The sequence below is a fragment of the Convolutriloba macropyga genome, chromosome 4 (assembly GCF_964194025.1).
Source record: "Convolutriloba macropyga chromosome 4, txConMacr16.3, whole genome shotgun sequence".
NCBI lineage: Eukaryota > Metazoa > Xenacoelomorpha > Acoela > Convolutidae > Convolutriloba > Convolutriloba macropyga.
The window spans coordinates 55,845,927-55,864,816 of record NC_134471.1 but is presented as its reverse complement, the minus strand read 5'-3'; the positions used below and the strand labels follow the sequence as shown (position 1 = coordinate 55,864,816).

General features: G+C 38.1%; 1 protein-coding gene across 1 annotated transcript in view; it reads left to right on the top strand.

Annotated features, from left to right (window-relative positions):
- The window catches only part of LOC142338533 (uncharacterized), a 60,996-nt gene extending 47,204 nt beyond the window's left edge, over window positions 1-13,792 (top strand). The window contains exons 7-8 of the mRNA XM_075388319.1: window positions 6,805-7,064; window positions 13,202-13,792. Coding sequence (XP_075244434.1) covers window positions 6,805-7,064; window positions 13,202-13,630 — 689 coding nt within the window. The 3' untranslated portion in view covers window positions 13,631-13,792. The remainder of the gene's footprint in view (window positions 1-6,804; window positions 7,065-13,201) is intronic.
- The last annotated feature ends 5,098 nt before the right edge of the window (window positions 13,793-18,890 follow it).

The following is an 18,890-nucleotide window of genomic DNA, read 5'->3' as shown; positions in this document are numbered from 1 at the left end:
ATCTGGCTTCTACTTCAAACACTTAATTGTTCCAATTAATAGCGGAAGCGGAAGTAAATTAGCCATCATCTGGGTAGATAAAAATTTTGTCAGAAGTTTGCATGTGTTTGTAGGCTATTTATGATTTAAAAGCATATTTGGCGCCATGTTTCAAGACACAAAAGTGAAGTCTCAAAAGTCTAGCCAAAAATTCAGTCAAACCGCTTGAGTCAAACCATTCAGATGTTTACAAAATTTAAAACTTGATAACACTTCGGAAAAAACGAAAACAAAGACAATTTTTTTGAAATTGTACGCTTGGCGGGCTTTCTAATGAGACTACTTACAGCTCCGTACAATAAATATATCGATCGGCAATATTGACTCAACAAAAAGCCAGTTGAGCATATAGTTCCATTAAGCTGGGATTGGATCAAAAAAATTCATGTGTTATATTTTTTATTGATTTTTGACAAGGTTTCATAAAAAATTAAAACAGTTCATTGATAGAATCAGAAGTTATGTCTTAATCACCCATAAACTGGTCAGCCTGACAAAATGGTTGTACGCCTATATTCAGGTTTTCCAGATTTACCTTCTCCGCAAACTGCGTCAGACCAAATAAATTGTATCTGATCAGCTCCAAATACAGACTTGGACTCATGATAACACCTTGACGCAGACATTTTCTAGACTTTTGCGCGATCATTCTTTTCAGTACATCTAAAGTATGTTGCACGTAACTGTTGTACGCGCCCTAAGATGGTCTAATCATCGTCCAAATTTGGGAAAACTTCACACTTTTATGATAAAGCCTGCAAAACCATTGTCCAGACCATCGCGCGACTCAAGCGTTTCCCAGACCATGTAATTTGGGTGTGCGACCCAAATTGTCTGGTCAGACCGGTCTAGGATCGCACAACTAAACCTGGGAATGCTAACTGCTTAAGTGTACTCGGGCTATCAAACATAAATATCAAAGGTAGCTAAAGGGGTTTTATGGCATTGGGTAATTTGGAATTAGGGTAATTTGGGTATTTGCTTAACTCTCTATTATTTAGCCCAAATTTTTTTATCTCTCTATTATCTCACTCCGATTTAAATCCTTTATGTAATTGGTACTATTAACAGTAAACACTAGGTTTACGTAGGGTTTGTGTAAAGAATTTTGGTTTGAACATCTAAACTAGAGGATACATAGCGTTCTGAGATAGGATTTTTTGTGTAGTGAAAAGTTTGCGGGGTGAAATGATCGATGGCTGTTGGGTTATGGACTTCCGCAAGCGGAATAATAAAGCGTTTTTAACTAAGTAAAAGAATTAATTTCTCAAAAATGAGAGAATAACAAAATGATATTTTACAGTAGAATTTAGAGATTTACAGGAGAGATCTGATTATTAGATCAAGATGGTGATTTGAATTTGGGGATGAAAAAGGACTCAAAAATCAGCTGTATATATACCCATTATCAGTGTGAAAAAATCCAGATACAAAACTAATCTTAGCACCGTGATTTATAGTGGGGGTCGCAAAGGTTACCCAATATGGCTTGCTTCTGCAAATCAGTCGCAAAGGGAACCATAAATGGAATGCATTTGCACTTTTCAAAGAATTCATTCACACTTCCGGAGATATCATCATCATTTAAAACTTGCTGGGAAGATATTACATCAATTAATCTAACTCTAATAATAGTTATCTAGATTCACCAATTTGAACCGAATATTGATTCTAAGCACCATTTCTTGACGATTCATTTATATAATTTCTTTGATCGAAGTCATATTGCTTGTCTTTCTAATCTGGTAAGTCAAACGTTCTTTCTAATTCTCACTAAGTTTAAGACTATAGTTTGATCAATATTCTAACACCCCCACTCAGACTTGAGCTGATTGCGTAGAGTCTGTTCCCATCAAAACTGCTCTGAATGTTTCCACTTTCGAAACGGGTAAGGACCTTGTGAAGACGTCCGCTGCCATTTTGTCTTTAGGGACGTAATGAATTGAAATAACCCCATCCTCCGTCTTGTCCCGGATGAAGTGAAACTTTGTTTCGATGTGCTTGCTCCTTTTGTGCATGACTGGGTTTTGGCAGAGTCTGATACAACTTTGGTTGTCTTCTACAATTGCTATTGGACGTTTCCGTTGGATGCCGAAATCCTCTAGAAGTTGTTTCAGGTAGAGTGCTTCCTGAACTGCTGCTGCCATGCCCTGATATTCTGCTTCTGATGAAGAAAGAGCAACTGTGGCCCGCTTCTTGACACCCCAGCTGAGTGCTGCGCCACGTCCGTTGAGATTGAAGTTGTAGACCGTCGTTGATTTTCTGGCGTTCATGTCATCAGACCAGTTTGTATCACTTTCCCCCACTAAATCATAACTAGCTTCTTTTGTGTAAGTAAGTTTTAAACCTTTTGAACCTTGAAGATATCGCAGAAGTCTTTTTCCGCACATCCAGTGTTGATTGGTAGCTGCATTCATGGACAGAATGTTGACTGTGAACATGATGTCTGGCATCGTCTGTTTGGCCAGATACAGAAGTGGTCCAGCCAAGCTTCTGTAGATCCTCTGGTCCACTTCTTTGTCTCCGTTCTGTGCTGTCTGAAGTTTCAAATTCAAATCAGCTGGAGTTCTTGAGGGTTTGCATTGATCCCTTTGAAACCGCTCAAGCATTGTTTCTATATAGCGTTCTTGGTCGACTGTGACTTTGCCCTCTTCTCGTCCGATTCTTAGACCCAGAAATCAGTGTAGTCTCCCTCTGTCTTCCATGTGAAAGGTTGCTTCTAGTGCCTTCTTGACATCAGAGACCACTGTCATACTTCCTGAAACTACTATGATGTTGTCAAACCAGACCAAGATGAAGGTGTAATCCTCTGCCTCTGATCTTGGGAACAAGCAGTGATCGTTCCTGCTTCTGGTGAACCCCTGTCTCAGAAGGAAGTTTGCCAGCTCTTTGTACCAATTGTTAGCAGCCTGTTTCAAACCATAAATTGATTTGTTTAGTCGACATACTAACTTCTCCCCATCTGATCCGCGTTTTACAAACTCCTGTGGCTGTTCCAGATACACTTCTTCCTCGATTGGTGAGTGCAGGAAAGCAGTCTTGACATCAAATTGGTGCATCACATGGCCCTGCTTCGCTGATAGCTGAAGTAGAATCGTGAATGTCTCTGGCTTGCAAGTAGGCGCTAAAGTCTCAAAGTAGTCCAGTCCTTCCACTTGTTTGAAGCCTTTCGCCACATAGCGCGCTTTGTATTTGTCCACTTGACCACTGGTTCCCAATTTCACTTTGTAGACCCATTTGCCCGGTATGACGTCCCTGTCTATGGGTGGTCTCACTAGGTTCCAAGTCTCGTTGTCTTGGAGTGCCTTGACCTCGTCCTTCATCGTACGGTGCCACTCGTCCAAATCGTCACCTTGCTTGGCTTCGTTGACTGTTTTGGGTTCCACATAGTTGCGCTCAGTCACAGCAAGATGGGTCCTGACGTCTCCAAAAAATTGCGGAACATTCCTTGCTCGTGTCCCTCGTCTGGGCTCTGCTCTGTCCGCGTGTTTCAGTGCATCTTCATTGAAGCCAACTGTGAGAAGTCTTCTGTGTCACTGTCTTCCAGTGACTCTGAGTCTCTGTGACTCCCTCTTGTTGCAGTAGATCCTTCATCTAGTGCTGTTTCTCCAACATCCGAGGCCTCTTGTCTCAGTGTTGTTTCTTGAGTATTCACGCTCCCTGCGTCATGCCACTCCTCCTTTATTGCAGTAGATGTGTCCTGTCGTTCTCTGTTGTCATCGTCTTGATGACCATCATCTGGGTGCCAGATTCCCAGTTCCGACCCATCATCTAGTAGGTCAGCCGTTTCTTTGTTGTCAGGGATTGAGCCCACTTCAGACTCCTTGATGATCACATCTCGAACTGCCATCACCTTGCGTGTGTTGGGTATGTACACCAGGTATCCGATTTCTCCTTCAGTATAACCCACAAACTTTCCTTCCAGTTTCTTGGGTTCTAGGTTGCTGACTTCTCTGTTCCTCTTCCTAATGAAGACTGTGCAACCAAAAATAGATAACTTACTAATTGGAAGCTTAGGTTTTATACCTCTCATCAGCTCTGCTGGGCATTTTTCTTCTCCTCGTCTCACAACCAAGTTTCTGATCCTTGCTGCGTGAAGAATTGCTGCTCCCCACATCATCTTGGGAAGTCCTGAGTCAATGAGCAAACATCTAGCCATCTCCAGCAGTGTAGAATGCCTGCAACTAAGCAGTACGTCTTGAACTGCTCTGAGGGAAACTCCTTCGCATTGTCTTGCCTCAGCTTCTTGGGCGTCCCACACTGAGAAAAAATTTCTTCAGGCTGGCCGATGCTTCACTCTTTGCCTTAAGCAATTCCACAAACACAAACTTCGTGTACTGGTCTGCAAACACTATGCAGAACCGGAACCCTGACAGTGACTCTACTCTGAAAGGTCCCATCACGTCTGTGAACACCCTCTCCAGCTTCTCTTCTGCTTGGGTCTCTGCCACTCTTGGTACCGGAGTCTTTGTGATCTTGGCCAATGCACACACTTTGCACACATCATCGAGTTCCTCCACTGACTCTGGTGCATTCCTGACCACATCCGCTTGATTTAAATGGACCCAATCGTCTGTGCCACTTCCTTGCACTGTCAAGTTTCACGCTGTTGGAACTCATCTTGAATTCTAGAACGCTGCATGATAACAAAAACAAATTATTTTCTTGTGTTTGTTTTACCCGAGTTCCCGTCTGGAGTTTCATGCAGCTATTTCTTTTCTCGAAAGTGAAGCTATGTTTCCACTCCGTGCATCTTGAGGCTGATAAGAGGTTTGAAGAAAATTCAGGCACACACAAAACATTTTTGAGTTTGCATTGGAATTCCCCTTTGTTTGAGGGTATGCTGATCCTCACACAGCCTCTGCCCACCACTCTGGAAGCCTCTCCGTTGGGATTTCTGACCACTGATTGAATGGGCACAAAGTTCAGGAACGCATCGATGTTCGTCATTATGTGATCTGTACAACCACTGTCCACTAGCATGCCTGCTTTCTTCCAGTGGGGAAGAGCTGCCCAGCATTCCTCGTCTGGTGTAGCCAATGTTGGACCCATTGCCACCGTTTCATGTTTGCCTCCATCTCTTTGTCTCTTGCATGCCCTGTCTAGGTGACCCTTCTCACCACACTTGCTGCATTGTGCTGTCTCCTTCTGCCTGCAGTCCTTGGCAAAGTGTCCAGGGATCCCACACACACAAAGCAGTTTCCTTTCTTGAGTCCCTTCTTAAAGTCACGCTTCACTGCCAGTGCCACTGAACCACTTTGTCCCTTGTGTCTTCGCACCGTGCTCTCATGAAAGTTCTGCAGCCTTTTCCTCAACTCTGTGAAGTTCGTTGCCCGGTTGAAGCTTTCCTGTATAACAAAACTTTCATGCCTCATTGGCAGACCATTGAGGACCAAGACGTTGAAGAGGGTCTCTGAGACTGCTTCCCCTGCTTCTTGTAACCTTGTGAGCAACTCCTATCCTCTGATGAAGAAACTGTCCAAATTCTCAGAATCCTTGAGCTGCAGTCGAGCGAGCTGTGCCACTAAAGTCACCATTGCCGGCGCTCCACACTCTGAAATCTCTCTTGCAAAAGCTTCCTAGCCATTGCTCCATCTCCAATGCCATCATCTCCGACACAGTCATGTCTCATCAGCATGAGGGTTGTTGCATCTAGAGTCAGTGCCAGATGGCACCACACATTGTTCCGTTTCTCCTTGATGTCTGCAACTTCCTTCTCATATGCATCCTTCAGCACCTTATGGTTCTTCTTATCATCATTGGTTGCCCCATTGGCCAGTGGCGCAGGCTCATTGGGTTGCTCCTCTGTCCCCAGTAGTGATTTGTAGAGTCCCTTCGTCTGCATCATAGCCACAAATCTTGTGCTCCAGATTGGAAAGTCCTGTGCCTTTCCTGTGTAGGTCAGCAGATTCACTGTCTGTTGATCCATTGGAGTTTGAGCAGGCAAAACAGTTGTGAAAAGAAAAGGTACTAAGCAGAAAAGGATTATGACTGTCAACAACAAATTAGTTTTGTTTTGGAAACTAATTTTATGACTTAAAAAATTGCTGAGCCCATAACCTGTTGGGTTATGGACTTGCGCAAGCGGAATAAAAAGCAGTTTTAACTAAGTAAAAGAATTGATTTCTCAAAAATGAGAGAATAACAAAATGATATTTTACAGTTGAATTTGGAGATTTACAGGAGAGATCTGATTATTAGATCAAGATGGTGATTTGAGTTTGGGGATGAAAAAAGACTCAAACATCAGCTGTATATATACCCATTATCAGTGTGAAAAAATCCAGATACAAAACTAATCTTAGCACCGTGATTTATAGTGGGGGTAGCAAAGGTTACCCAATATGGTTTGCTTCTGCAAATCAGTCGCAAAGGGAACCATAAATGCAATGCATTTGCACTTTTCTAAGGATTCATTCACACTTCCGGAGATATCATCATCATTTAAAACATGCTGGGAAGATTTTACATCAATTAATCTAACTCTAATAATAGTTATCGAGATTCACCAATTTGAACCGAATATTGATTCTAAGCACCATTTCTTGACGATTCATGTATATAATTTCTTTGATCGAAGTCATATTGCTTGTCTTTCTAATCTGGTAAGTCAAACTTTCTTTCTAATTCTCACTAAGTTTAAGACTATAGTTTGATCGATATTCTAACAATGGCGATAAGATATGGCGTTAAAAAACTCGGTGTTAAATAAATTGGGGCGAAAAGAAGTAGAACAAAAATTTTATGTAATCCTCTTGTTTGCAGAGGAGATGAACTTTGAGTCGCGCAACGACCCCACCCGGCTGCTGCCAGATTTGATCTCTGACAAGCACAGAGAGAAACTGAAAAAGACACTGGCCAATTTCTTTTACGCAGACAACATCACAGAGCAGATAGCGTATAACTACTTCGTAGCCGACCTGAACAACGAGGTCAAAGAGTTCATTCACATGCGGTTCCCGTTTGTGATTGTGTTCTATCACGAGGAGGACGAACCAACAATCAAATGTGCCGAAATTGTCAAGGTCAGATTTTTAAGTTTTTCACGGAATGTCTGTATTCTAAATTACGGTCATGAGATAACAGCGAATAATGAGAGATTTTGGTCGTTGTTGCCGATATCAAGTGATAAGAAAGCCCCAATAACAGTTACACATGTATTATACAGGGGTGACACTTCCCCATTACAGACTAGCGCCCCTACCAAATGGAAAATAAACTAGATTAACTTAAATCCCGAATCCCATAAAATGGCCTATTTTCTGGAATATGGTGACAAAATTGGTCACAAAATTCCACAATTAAGCATGTGAGCATGTTTTTTGGTAAATTAAATTTGTCTATTTGACGTTGATCTTGCTAAAACGGCAGTAATCCATCTTCAGAGATATTTGTAATTGCTTCTTGTTATACTGTTTTTGTAATTGACTAAGCTTCTAATAAATAGTAATTAAGACCCGCGCAAAGGAATAATAATAGTAATTAGAACTAACTTATCGATGCAAGACACCTTAGCAATTGTGCAATGATGAAAAATTTGATCAATTAGGTATGGAAAATGATTTGATTAAATCAATCACTTATGATTACCATCATTGTTACTAGCATATTGAAAACCAAAAAGTAGAGTAGTAATTACAGATCAACCAAAGAACAACTGAAAATGAGACTTTTCAAATTAACAGTTTTGTATACGTCTGAATAGGTTTGAGGGATTTTTCAGAAAAAAAAAGAATCAGACGAGGTTCTTGGTGGCCTTAAAGACTTTAAGTTACGGTTTTTAATTCCAACTTCCTTCAATTTTTAACAGTTAAATTTAATTACAGATTAACAGAAAACAAAAGTAAAAGTTTTATAAATATTGTTAGCATAATTTTTAATATCAAAACATTTTGTTTGAATTAATTGCATGTGGTTTTTCTCTTATAAAAATTTATATTATATAATCAAATGTGTAATGTACAAGATAGTTTGTATAACTATGCACCTTGTAATTTGAATATTCCCGCATTGTCAGCTAGATTTGTTGTTTTCAAATTGTCTCTGAAGTTGGATTATTAGCAACTCAAACAAACATTAATTGAATGCTTTTTTGTGGAGTCCAAGGGACCTAGCGAGTGGAAATTGAATACTGCAAACACTGGAGTGTCTTAGTTTTAAAGTGCAGAATCTGAGGCGCAAATTTTGTCACCAGATTCCACAACTTGTGGAATCTGATGACAAAAATTGAATCAATTTCCTAACCAATCTTTCGTAACCATATTTCACATTTTGAGCCAAATTTGCATGTTTTAATATGCTTTTTGTGGAAAACGATAGGTGAAATGGACCGAATGGTCCGTTCCAGTTTGGTAGCGGCGCTAGTCTGTAATGCTACCCTATTTGAGAGGTCGGTTTAATAAAAAAGACTGTGCTCGACCGATATTGGGTATGAAGAGACAGACGGTGGTCAATCTATCAATCAACTTTTAGTCGAACGTTAATGTTTTCCATAAATAGGTAAATGAGGTAACGATGCCCCCCGTCCTCAGTCTTTTCCTGGTATTTTAACAAATAACAAATTTCCTTGCAACAACATTCGATAGAAATCAGCTATCTTATTCTTAAGATGAGTTGACTTTTATTATGATCGTTAATGATTTCAAGTTTAGCAGTGCGATTAGCGTGATAGTTAAGGTTTCATGATTGTAAATGAGTTCCAACCTTTACTAACATTTGATTGTGATGAACAACCTGGGAAAATGACAGCGCAACAAAATTTAGTTGTTCATTCAACTCCAAACCCCTCTCCCATATATTACTGCAAAACCCTAGTGGTATAACTACCGCAATGGTCCTGGAAAAGCTTTAATTTGCCGTCACACTAAATTGCGTTAATGAGTGTCGTACAGATTTAGAATCTGTAGATTTGAATTGTTTCGTAGTGCCAATTAGCGTTCTTTATTGGGTCAATTTAAGAGTGAATTGGCGGAGCGAATTCAAGCTTTATTTTGTTATTCAAATATTGATTATTTGAGTTACAAGTTTTAGGTTGATTTGGCGGAGCGAAATCACGTTCAACTATCTATCGGGTATTTCGCTTAGCGAAAGATACCAAATTTTTGATGCGTCTGAATTTAGGCTTTGGCGGATCGAAATCTTGTTAAGAGAGAGAGACAACTATTTTTAATTACGAAATTGAGTAGAATGAAATTAGGCAAGATTAACAAACTGCTTCACAAATTGTTCACAAGATAACATTACTAAATGGCGGCAACTGACAATCACAAGACAAGGCGAACAGACAACAATTCATGCTTAGGATATAAACAAATTAACGAGTATGAAATCTTTGGATTTGATCTTCAAAATTAAACTGAATAAATGAACAAATTAAAATAAGGAAATTGAACTAAATTAAGTTAAACAGAAATTGAACTAAATTGGTTGCACCGAATTAAGGAACTCAAACTAAAAATGTACTATTGTACCACATTTCCCCCTTGGCGGAAATAAATAACATGTTATTTATCAGAAAATTAGTAAGAAATATGTACTTGTTAAATAATTAATACTGTAATGTTTGAGACAAAGTTTTGAATGGTCAGTTTTACTCATTAATCGCTTTCGCTTTCATAATACCTTTCCGCCTCGCCAACTGTCATAGATAACTCGGGTTCCTCATAGTTCGGAGAGACGTAGAATTGCGTGGGGTAGGAAGTTGTTGGGGAACATGGGCCAACTGTGAAGTTTGACTCCTCTTGATTGGATTGCGCCGCAGCCGTTTGTATTGCAGAAATTATGGACTTGTTTTCGATTTGTTGTTTTTTAATGTTTTGCCGTCTCTTCTGTTTTCCAATTGCTGAAGTACTTGGTGTTACCGGAGGACATGATTGTGTTGGGATTACAGACTCATCCGATTCTGTTGTTGAAGTGGCAGAGTGTTTTCTCTTTGGAGGAATTAGCACTGCGGATGCTTTCGTGGCTGCTTTTCTTTTCGGTCTGCTGGGTGGCTCCGCGATAATGATGCTTGAAGTTGGTAGTTGCATTGGCACTGCGGGATCGTTAGTTGACTCCGTGGTTTGATTTCGCGGCGCCGTTGTTTGTTGTGTCTTTGGCTTGGTCGGCATTCTTACTCTGAGGGCGCGGGTTACATTAGAGTGAATGGACGACACTGTGCTGACGTCATCTGCCACTTTTTGGTGTTTCATTTTCTTTCCACCTTCCAACTTTTTTCTTAATTCTTTAGCATGGTGATGAATTATTTCCTCCGTTGTTTTTCCCGTGGGGATTTTCGGGCGTCTATTTGCATATATTTGCAAATCTGTTTCTCGTTCCGCCTTTGTGCCGAACTTTGCGAGGTCAGAATTCATTATAGTAACCTCTCTCTTGCCCGGTTCTTTGGTTACTGATGTGTTTTCGGTTGTTTCAATAACTGACGATCCTGGTGCAAGTACGTCGTAGAGACCGTCGAGACTTTTCTTTGATCGTTTTATTTGTGGTTTTTTCTTTGCCAATTTGAGCTCCCGTGACGATTCTGTCCTTGGTATCGGTTGACCAACATCGGGATGGGAAAGGAATCTCGATTCTTTATTTGGGTCGTCTCTCTGCCTTTTCATTGCCTCTTTGCCCAGCTTGTCCTTGTTTATTTCCATTTCTATGTCGCTTCGCTCATCATTGTCCCATTTGTCTTCTGTGATGAGTTGGTCCCATTTGACAGTCTCCAAATCTAAATATTTGTTAAGAATATTTTTGTAAGTTAAACTTTTTGAATCTGGATTAGTCGTTATATTGCTTAATGGTGTATTCGCTTTTCTGCCAAAATGTGCCTCAAAAGGTGATATTCCAATAGTCTTTTGAAGACATATTCGTAAGTGATAAATTATTGAGTTTATGGATGCTTTCATGTTAAATTGATTTTGCGCCGCCGTTTTAATACAGGCTAAGCGATTCTTGATTGTTTGAATGAGTCTTTCAACCAAACCAATAGCTCTGTGGTCATGTATTGGCGCCTCGATAAGCTGTATATTATTTTGATTACAGAATGTTTTAATTCGATGCCCCGTTTGACATCTAGCTTGATCCAATCTAATCGCGCGGGGTATACCGTGTAGCAAAACATATTCTTGAAGAAACTTTGAAATATTATCTGCATTGGCTCTATCAAACACCTTTGCTGTTGGAAATTTCGAAAATCGATCAATACATGCAAGAAAATAAATCTCTTGATTTTTCCCATTATAAATGGGTCCTCCAAAATCAATTTGAATCTCCTCGTTAGGAACTTTACATAGCTTTAATGGTGTCCATTTATTTGCTGGTATAATAGGTTTTAAATTTTTACCAATTTTGACACATGGGTTGCACTTTGCTGTTTTGGTGGCAATATCCCTGTGCAAGTATGGCCACCACGCGTATGTCGCCATATCCGTCATTCCCCATGTGCCAGGATGAGTTGCGTGAATTGCATCTACATACGCATCCTTGATTGCATGTGGGAGTGCAATTCTGTCGTCTATGCAAACACACCCATTCTTCACGTGTAAGTCCTTCCAGAAGGAATGAATGTAGGGTGAGATTTGTCTGCATCTGTCTTCATTGGACGTCAAAATGCAGTCGCGAATCTCTTTCAAGATCGCGTCCTTTGTTGTCAGGCTGGCCATGAGAGAGCTTGAGAAGATTTTTGACAGCGCGAAACTGAAGGAATCCATGTACAAGTCGTCTACCGAAGGCGAAGTGGCTGTTGTGTCTGTAGTAGGTGTAATGGGGGTCACAGGTGCCGCTGGAACAGTAGAAGGCCCCGCCTCTGCAAATCGGACTCTCGAAGGTGTCGATTGTTTTACAGTCATCAGTGTGTCGTCGTCAGATGGTGATTGAGACATCATATATACGTTCTTGAATTTTGTTGCGATGCGTTGAAATTGATTGAGATTAGAGTGTGACTGTTCGGTGGGTCGGTTTAAGGCAAAAAGCGAGTGAGGAATGTTAGTTGTTTCGATTTTGGGGATGGAATTTAAATTATTTATCGTTAATTCGCTAATTGAGTCGTCAATTTGCGTGCTTGTAGAATGTTCTGGATTTCGCGGTGCGAAATCACCACATAAGTTATTAGTGTAATTTGGATCCTAAGCATGAATTGTTGTCTGTTCACCTTGTCTTCTGATTGTCAGTTGCCGCCATTTAGTATTGTTATCTTGTGAACAATTTGTGAAGCAGTTTGTTAATCTTGCCTAATTTCATTCTACTCAATTTCGTAATTAAAAATAGTTGTCTCTCTCTCTTAACAAGATTTGGATCCGCCAAAACCTAAATTCAGACGCATCAAAAATTTGATATCTTTCGCTAAGCGAAATACCCGATAGATAGTTAAACGTGATTTCGCTCCGCCAAATCAACCTAAAATTTGTAACTCAAATAATCAATATTTAAATAACAAAATAAAGCTTGAATTCGCTCCGCCAATTCACCCTTAAATTGACCCAATAAAGAACGCTAATTGGCACTACGAAACAATTCAAATCTACAGATCTCGAGCTGACTGCGCCATGTCGTACAGATTTAGAATCTGTAGATTTGAATTGTTTCGTAGTGCCAATTAGCGTTCTTTATTGGGTCAATTTAAGAGTGAATTGGCGGAGCGAATTCAAGCTTTATTTTGTTATTCAAATATTGATTATTTGAGTTACAAATTTTAGGTTGATTTGGCGGAGCGAAATCACGTTCAACTATCTATCGGGTATTTCGCTTAGCGAAAGATACCAAATTTTTGATGCGTCTGAATTTAGGCTTTGGCGGATCGAAATCTTGTTAAGAGAGAGAGACAACTATTTTTAATTACGAAATTGAGTAGAATGAAATTAGGCAAGATTAACAAACTGCTTCACAAATTGTTCACAAGATAACATTACTAAATGGCGGCAACTGACAATCACAAGACAAGGTGAACAGACAACAATTCATGCTTAGGATATAAACAAATTAACGAGTATGAAATCTTTGGATTTGATCTTCAAAATTAAACTGAATAAATGAACAAATTAAAATAAGGAAATTGAACTAAATTAAGTTAAACAGAAATTGAACTAAATTGGTTGCACCGAATTAAGGAACTCAAACTAAAAATGTACTATTGTACCACAATGAGAAAAAAGCCAAAACTTTGTAGAAGACGCTTCTGTTTTAGGTGCTCAAATCAATTTCTCACGACTATAACTTATTCAAAATTGACGTTTTATCAGACATGGTCTTCGGCAGTCGCAATAACGAAGAGAAAAAATTGAGCTTAAACATGCCCTATGTTTACGTATTCGGTCACCATTTCGAAAAATCAGACAAACTTGCGTACCATGAAAACTGCAGCTCTTGTGAAATGCTCGACCTCATTATCACCCAAAGGTCAATTGAAGTTCTGCAGCTGAACAACCGCAGTGACCTCTACGAGAAGATAATGCACAACAAATTGTTGAGGAACAACTTTTTTCACACGGCTTTAATTACTTATAACCTAGTTATGTGTGGGTTATATTCACCAGTTGAGGGCATGATGGGAAGAAAATCAGGTGACAAAACTCGGGTTGAAGATGACGCTGATGATGATTACCTGAGCGACTGAACAAACGAGTGAAATAACCCAAAAATGAAATCATCAGATTTAAAAATTACTGTCTGAAAAATTTAATGAAAAACATATTGAAGACAGGGTACTGAATATTATATAACAAGAAATAGGAAGTTGTCGAAAAAGTTATAAAATCATGATGCTGAGCAACTCCCCCCCCCCCCCCCCCCCCCACTGCCCCAGACAACCTTGACCCGGCACAGCACCCACCTTCTTTCTCCTGAGCTCACAACCGCACCCACACGTACATTAAATGAAATCAGCCTGAAAACTTTCCATGAGGGGTAATTAAGGTGGCCGCCGTATTGGCCGACAGGGCGTTTAGCCGACAACCAAAAAATGAGAAATTTAGCCGACAATTTAAGTAAAATGAGCAATAAAACTTATTGTGAAGCTTTGATTGGCCAATTTAAACACTATTTCGTAAGCGGATAAAATATACCGCAGTTTTTTCATCAACTAGCGTAACGAAGGTCTATCAACTAGTGTAACAAAGGTATTTAACCGGATCTGGCCATGCCTCGCGGGCCATGGCCATGCCTCAGCGGCCCATGGCCATGCCTCAGCGGCCCGTGGGACTTGATATGAATCTATCACAACCGAACTACTGATTTATGGACCAATGAGACTTTTATGACCAATTATGATAAATTGTCGGCTAAATTTCCCATTTTTCCCTTGTCGGCTAAACGCCCTGTCGGCCAATTTTCCTAGCACCGGTAATTAATTCCGCTTTGGAATGATTAGCAAATCGGCGCGTAAATTTTTGTCTCCACTTTCAAACTTTTGGGGTTAATTTGTAGGATTAGTAGCCAGGTATAAAGTGTCTATCGCTCAACTATTTGTCCAGCTGTTTGGTTATGACATCTGTAAAAATGTATGGACAGCTTTTGTCCTTTTCTTTAACTTCTTTTGGGGGTAGCATCATGATTGCAAAATTATCTGTTCATCCATATCAAATATTGTCATCGTTAAATTATGATCTAAACTATTTGTGTTTATAAACGCGATCTAGCTTTAGTACAAGACTTCTGTCTTATTTTTTACTTTGTATTTTCCAACTTTATTTTCAAGCAAAAGAACCACCACTGTACTGTAATACCATCAGCCATGCAGTTATAACACTATATCAGTTATAATATTTTGTGCTAACTACTTGGTAGTAAATGCAATTGGTACTAATTTGCTTCACGTTTCATCCAAGTTCAAAAAAACCAACTGCAAAAGTTATTGTTTAAATTTGCAATTTCACCGCTTAACAATGCACATTTTGTGCGCAGAAATCAATAAATTTTTCTTAATTAAGCCACTAACTGATCGATAAATTGGCGTAGAATAGAGAAAATTTGGTTTTATAGATTTTCTTTCATTATAATTTGAATATATTTTGTCTCCCCATTATTGCGTTTTCCTTTGTACCTAAGGAAAATTGAGTTAGTGAATGATGAACAAAATTTGCGTCATCGTAGGGAACGGATTACGAAACTTGCTGCTTCATTGCCTCATGCTTACCAAAACAGGATTATTGTTTATAATAAACAAGTTCACTTTTCCCAATAATTGGCACTGTTTTCCACAAGACAGAGTGAAAATTGAAATTGCGTACCTAATTTTTCTAAATCAATAAAGAAGAACACAAGAGAGAAATGAATGAAAATTGATTGAAAATAAAACTGTCATCTAGAATTTGACAAAAGCTGTTTTTCAACCGCATGTAGACATTGTTTCACATAAGTATGGAGTGACACATGAAAATGCTTGGTTACCATAAAAATTGGTCGCACCAATAAGAAAGAAATTAAAGACGAAAAACAGATAGACTGATTTGATTGCTTTCTTTAAAATGTAAGGGAGCATGATGTCAAAAGTGCATTGATGGGTGGCTTAGCCGTTAACTGATTTTTATGAACGAATCAAATTACTTTAAAAATCATCACGAGCTACTAACTGAAATTTGTCAGTTTTCTATCGCAAAAATAATTTTTGTGAGAAATCCAATTTGGCCATAAAAATAAGCGCCAATGTTGACAATGAAATGTGATAATTAAAAATATGGAGCAACATTGAGGAATTTATACTAAGCTCACTATCAGAGAGAGTTGTGGAATCAAGTTATAACATATATATATATATATATATATATATATATATATATATATATATATATATATATATATATATATATATATATATATATATATATATATATGTTATAACTTGATGCGCCGAAAAAGCTTATGTCGTTGCCACAAACAACAAATAGCTCAAATATGGTATATAGGTGTTGTTTTATAGAATTGTTTGGATTCATTGTTTGGCAAACAAAAACGGTTTTACGGTTTTGATTTGTTTTAGTGACCAGTAGTAAAATTTGCAACAAAATTTGTATTTAATGAAGAAACGATTCCTGCCAAGATTTGGAAATACTTGCGTGGTTCTTGCAGAACCAAACAATATCTTATTTGGATTTGGAAATGATGTCGTGGGAATCCAAGATCTTTCATGGATTTATCAGAACTTTAGAGAAAGTAAACGTAAAAATAGTTATTGGGTTAAGACACCAAAACCTTTAAAGCGAACAAAAAGTTATTTTTTACCTCAGATCTGTGAGAAAAATTTGACCTTGTGCACTGTTTGATGACCGAACTCATACCACGCTGTACAATTTCTTTAAGAAACAAAAGAAAAACATAACCGATTAAAGTTGGACGAGATGCTCTGAAAGATCTGGCGAGTCGTTGGCTCTCGTAGTCACTATAGCTTAATCGTAGGGAGCTTATCGTCACAGGGTGGGGGTTACTGTTCAGCCGTGAAACTGTGACTCCTCAACAGTTTCGATGAATCACAGTTTTAGAGAACAGCAAGGCTTGTCGCTTGGAGCAGATCAACAACTTAGTGCCTTTCTTTAACAGTTTTTCGCATTTCCCAAATCAAAAAGTCAAGAAATCCGTTGGTCAAAAAATAACGATTAATAAAACAATTGCTTGTACGAAAATCGCATCACGAAGATCAGCAAAAAGATAATAAATTGCAAGGACAATTATTTAAGCAGGGATAATTATGCTACAAACTAAGACCGTTAAATTTTGTTTCTTTTGAGGCAAAAAAAAGTAAGCTGCCAGAAAACAACTGCTCTAATTTTTGCAGACTTGCAGTTTCAAAAAGAACATTAAAAAAATGCGCGAAGAGGCTAAGTTTCTTTTTGTTGCTGTTTGTTGAGATGTCATTTTCAAGAAATTGCATTATGTTTGCCTCGTTTCTCTTAGCTGTCATCAAATAACTTTCTTTTAGACATGCCTCATTGCTTTGGACTAAAGTTAGCAAGAATAAATTTGAGAGCGAGAATGTTAATTCGAGATGGTCGAGATGGCACGCCAAAACTGTTCGAATTCAGTCAAAAATGCTTGAATGAAAAAACAAAATGCTTTTGGAGTGTCGCTGAAGACGCCATGTGGTTGTGACAAAAAACTTGACGGTAAAATTTAAAAAAAAAACAGAGCTGTGTTAGTGATAAATTAAAATCTAATGAACTTGATTGATTAATGGCTTGATTAGCGACAATGCTTAAGTAGGAGGCTACTTTGATAGACAATAAAACAAAATGACCAAAGCAAGATCAAACAAAAAAAATAAAAACAATTTGAGAACGTCCTCCGAAAACTAGCGTGGTCAAATGTATCAAGGACAATAACAATTTTAGATATAACTTTTCAAACTATGTGTCCTTAGAATGGACACAGAAAATTTTCGGAGACCACTGAGAAGTAAATAATTTAATTGACTAAAAAATGGAATTTTGATGAAAATCAGAATCTTTTTGAAATTTGATGCAGTTGAAGTCGATAAAGCACATGGCTATATAATAAAAGATTAAACAACCACAAAGTCTTTAAACTGGGGGGGAATGAACATTAGAAATTGAAAAAGGACTGATTTTATCAGGTCAAGAGGGGTAAAAGTAACAGCAAATACAAAAGATCCAAAAATAACAAAAAGGTTGCAAAATCATTGAATTCAAAAACAAATCTTGCCATTTTAATAAAAACTTCAAGTAAATTATGACCTAATAGACCAAATAAAAAATCTCATTAGGAGACCAATAAAAATTTGTTATCATTCACAAAACTTTTAATTTTGAAATTTTGCTATAGTTTTTTTGAAAACAAATAGCAAATAAAACATTGAAACTATTACCTAAAAACCCAAATCCTTCATCAAAAAACCTAAGTTCCCGTACGCCTAATTATCATTCAGTTAGGCAAATTGTTTATCGAAATAAGCGACAAATGAACAAAACTAACTAACTTTAAAGCTTTAAGAATACAAAAATTTGAAAAAATTCATAAAAGAGATGTAGTTAAAACCGCCTATTAATATGCAATCAGATATGTCGTCAATCAGACTGTGGTACTCTACTCAATTAATACCCTATTCGCGGAGCGAGATGACGATTCAATAACTTGGGTTGATTTTGCTTAGCATGAAAGTAAATTACTTTCGGCCTTACCTTTGCGGCGCCAGAATTAACAGAAGAATTAATGAACTGAATTTAAAGCGAGAAAGAAAAATGCGAATTTAAAGCGAGAATGAAATTGTCAATTAGTTATCAACAAGACAACAATTTTGAAGAAATTTTTAATCGTGATGCGCGGAGAAATATTTATGAACAGACATTAGATTATAAAGCGGGAACTTAGACACTATGAATAAAGAATAAGATGCAAAGCTATCGAAATTAAGGGCAAATAAATTTAATCTAAATAAAATGTCATAACTATTTTACTGCACGAACCTTTAAATGATGGATACGTATGACAAACTCCTCAGTTATTTTCATAATAATTGCACAGACATGAAACTTTAATTGTTACATATTGACAATACTAATAAATTGTCCCTCTTAGATATGTAATAACAATATATTTACTGGCTATGAATAGCTGGTGACATTTAATAGAACAAAGATTTAACAGTTTACTGCATAGCAGTTTTAATCCAAATTATCATTGCGTTTTGTCTCATATACTGTCACTGAGATGACATCATCGGTTGTCAAGCTCCTGATGTCAGTAAAATAGCGTACTCGAGGGTCAGGGACGAAATGGTCCAATCATTATCAAATTTTTTTTTCCTCAGGGACTTGTTCTGCGGTTGCCTGCACTGTTTCTATGAAACAAATTTATGGGGGTTTCAAGTTTTCGATATCTCCTGCTCTTTGTTTTCGTGTTGGTTGGATGTCAGTCAGTGAATCAGA